This window comes from Zonotrichia albicollis, chromosome 7 (assembly GCF_047830755.1).
Source record: "Zonotrichia albicollis isolate bZonAlb1 chromosome 7, bZonAlb1.hap1, whole genome shotgun sequence".
In the NCBI taxonomy this organism is placed as follows: domain Eukaryota; kingdom Metazoa; phylum Chordata; class Aves; order Passeriformes; family Passerellidae; genus Zonotrichia; species Zonotrichia albicollis.
This window is the reverse complement of record NC_133825.1, coordinates 3,912,009-3,914,883: the sequence shown is the minus strand read 5'-3', so window position 1 is coordinate 3,914,883 and position 2,875 is coordinate 3,912,009. Positions and strand designations below refer to the sequence as shown.

Sequence of the window (2,875 nt, the reverse complement as noted above, 5' to 3'; positions counted from 1 at the left end):
ATCCAGGAATACCAGGAGACAAATGGGGGGAGCTCAATCAGAAAACCTCAGAACTCTTAAACACAGAAGCCTGTTACAGAGCTTGCAAGGGTTTTCAGGATGAAGAGAGAGACGAGAATGTTGATCTCATGTTTAGAAGGCTTGATTTATTATTTTATTATATATATACTATATTATAACTATGCTAAAAGAAATAGAAGAAAAAGTTCTCAGAAGCTAGCAAAGCTAAGAATAGAAAAGGAATGAATAAACAAAGGGCTGTGTCTCAGCAGAGAGTGCGATCCAGCTCTGCCATGAGTGGTCAATAAATCCAAACATTCGTCCAAGACCTATCCACCTGTTGCAATCCACAGCAGCAGATACCCATTATTTACATTTTGTTGCTGAGACTACAGTTTCTCAGAAGGGGGAAAAATCCTAAAGAAAGGATTTTAATGAAAAGATGTCTGTGACAGAAGCCTGTTACTTAATAATTAAAATAGTTCATGTGTGTTACAGAGGAGGGTGTATGAAAATGGCTTTGATTTTGGTTACAAATATCTCCTCTAACACTTCACTGTCCTTTTCTCCATGAAGAGATCCCCATGTGTAGCCACAGCAAATGTCCAACAGCAGCTCCATCAGGCACTTCCTCCTGCTGGCATTGGCAGACACGCGGCAGCTGCAGCTCCTGCACTTCTGCCTCTTGCTGGGCATCTCCCTGGCTGCCCTCCTGGGCAACGGCCTCATCATCAGCGCCGTAGCCTGCAGCCACCACCTGCACACACCCATGTTCTTCTTCCTGCTCAACCTGGCCCTCAGCGACCTGGGCTGCATCTGCACCACTGTCCCCAAAGCCATGCACAATTCCCTCTGGAACACCAGGAACATCTCATACACAGGATGTGCTGCACAGCTCTTTTTCTTTCTATTCTTCATCTCAGCAGAATTTTGCCTCCTGACCGTCATGTGCTATGACCGCTACGTGTCCATCTGCAAACCCCTGCACTACGGGACCCTCCTGGGCAGCAGAGCTTGTGCCCACATGGCAGCAGCTGCCTGGGCCAGTGGCTTACTCAATGTTCTACTGCACACAGCCAATACATTTTCCCTGCCCCTGTGCCATGGAAATGTCCTGGGCCAGTTTTTCTGTGAGGTCCCACAGCTCCTCAAGCTCTCCTGCTCCAAATCCTACCTCAGGGAACTTGGGCTTCTGGTGTTTTCCATTTCTTTAGGTTTTTGTTGTTTTGTGTTCATGGTTTTCTCTTATGTGCAGATCTTCAGGGCTGTGCTGAGGATCCCCTCTGAGCAGGGACAGCACAAAGCCTTTTCCACCTGCCTCCCTCACCTGGTCGTGCTCTCCCTGTTCTTTAGCACTGCCATTTTTGCCTACCTAAAACCCCCCTCCATCTCCTCCCCATCCCTGGATCTGACCCTGTCAGTTCTCTACTTGGTGGTGCCTCCAGCACTGAACCCCCTCATCTACAGCCTGAGGAACCAGGAGTTCAAGGCTGCAGTGTGGAGACTGATGACTGGATGGTTTCAGAAGCATTAAACTTCTGGCCAGTTTCTGCCAATCACTTGTAATAAAAGTAACCTTCAATACTTCTTGTTAGTTTCATTTTGGAAGTTCTTTATCTTTGTTTTAAATTTTGAATATTTTCTACAAAGTGATGTCATTGTTTGTGCCAACTTGGTGTTGCCAGTGCTGCTGCCATGGCCCTGCCCCGCTGCCCTGGTGTTGGTGCAGAGCCTGAGTGCTCTCGGGGCCGGGCACAGCCCTGGGGGTGGCAGTGCTGGGGCTGCAGCAGGGACAGGCCATGGGCACTGCTGGGGCAGCGCTGATGCCTCAGCCCAGGGCCTGGGGGCTCCAGGCTCCTTGCCCAGGCTCTCTCAAGAACACGGCCAGGCCAATGCTCAGCACAGAAAAGCCCTGTGAGCAGTGCCAGGCTGGCCGTGGGCAGGCTGGGGGCAAACAGCATGGCTGGGGCTCTGCAAGGGCCCTGGGGCAGATGGGAAGGAGCAGCAGAGCAGGGGCTGATCCATCCCCAGTGCGCTGCACAGCCCAGGGCAGCGTCCCAGAGCGTCCTCATGGAGCTGCCAACGTCCTCCCTCTGCAGCCCTGGCCTCTCCCCCAGCTCACACAGGTGCCCCATCCTTGCAGGCACAGACACGGCAGCACTGGCTCAGCAGCCCCTGTTTGCATTGCACAGAGCAGGGGGAGCACCCCCATGCTGTTGGTGTGGGGACATGAACCTGAGGGAGCACAAATGCCATCAGGCCCTGGGGCCAGCAAGGGCTGGGGGACACCAGGGAAACCACTCAGTTTTGTCCTGGCCTCTGCACTCAGCCAGAAAGTTTGTTCCCATCAGGTGGGAGTTTCCTGTCCCACTGCATACGCTGTTGCTCAGAGCCAGGGCTGCCTGGCAGCCACCCCCAAACTGCCCTGAGAATTTCCTTGGCTTCACCTTTGCTTTCTTTCCTCTTTCCTGATCCAGATTTCTTCCTATTGCCCATCTCTGTTTCGTCCCCTGCAAACAGCCCATCCCTGTTTGCTCTTTCCTCTCTGGCCCCACTCCCCATTGCAGTTCCTGACTTGGCCCCATGGGAATGTCCCTTGGGCAGCAGGATCATCCTACAAGTGCTGCAGGAATTGTCTGCAGGCTCCTGCAGTGCCTGGTGCTGAACCCTTGCCAGAGGCACCCCAGGCCAGGGGGGGCACATCTGGGCTGCTGTGTCTGGCTCTGGGGCTCCCTGTTCTGGGCAGTGAGGAGGAGCTGCAGAGGCTCTGCAGGACTGACAGGATGGGCTTTGGGGCTGGCAGGAGAAGCTGAGGGACCTGGGCTGCTGGAGCTCCTGAAGAGGAGGCCCAGGGCTCCTCCTTCAACTGCTCCAA

General features: G+C 53.5%; 1 protein-coding gene across 1 annotated transcript; it reads left to right on the top strand.

Moving 5' to 3' along the window:
- Nucleotides 1-601: 601 nt before the first annotated feature.
- Nucleotides 602-1,534, top strand: LOC141729494 (olfactory receptor 14A16-like). The gene has a single exon (XM_074544219.1). It carries the CDS (start codon nt 602-604, stop codon nt 1,532-1,534), a length of 933 nt encoding a protein of 310 aa, XP_074400320.1.
- Nucleotides 1,535-2,875: the final 1,341 nt, after the last annotated feature.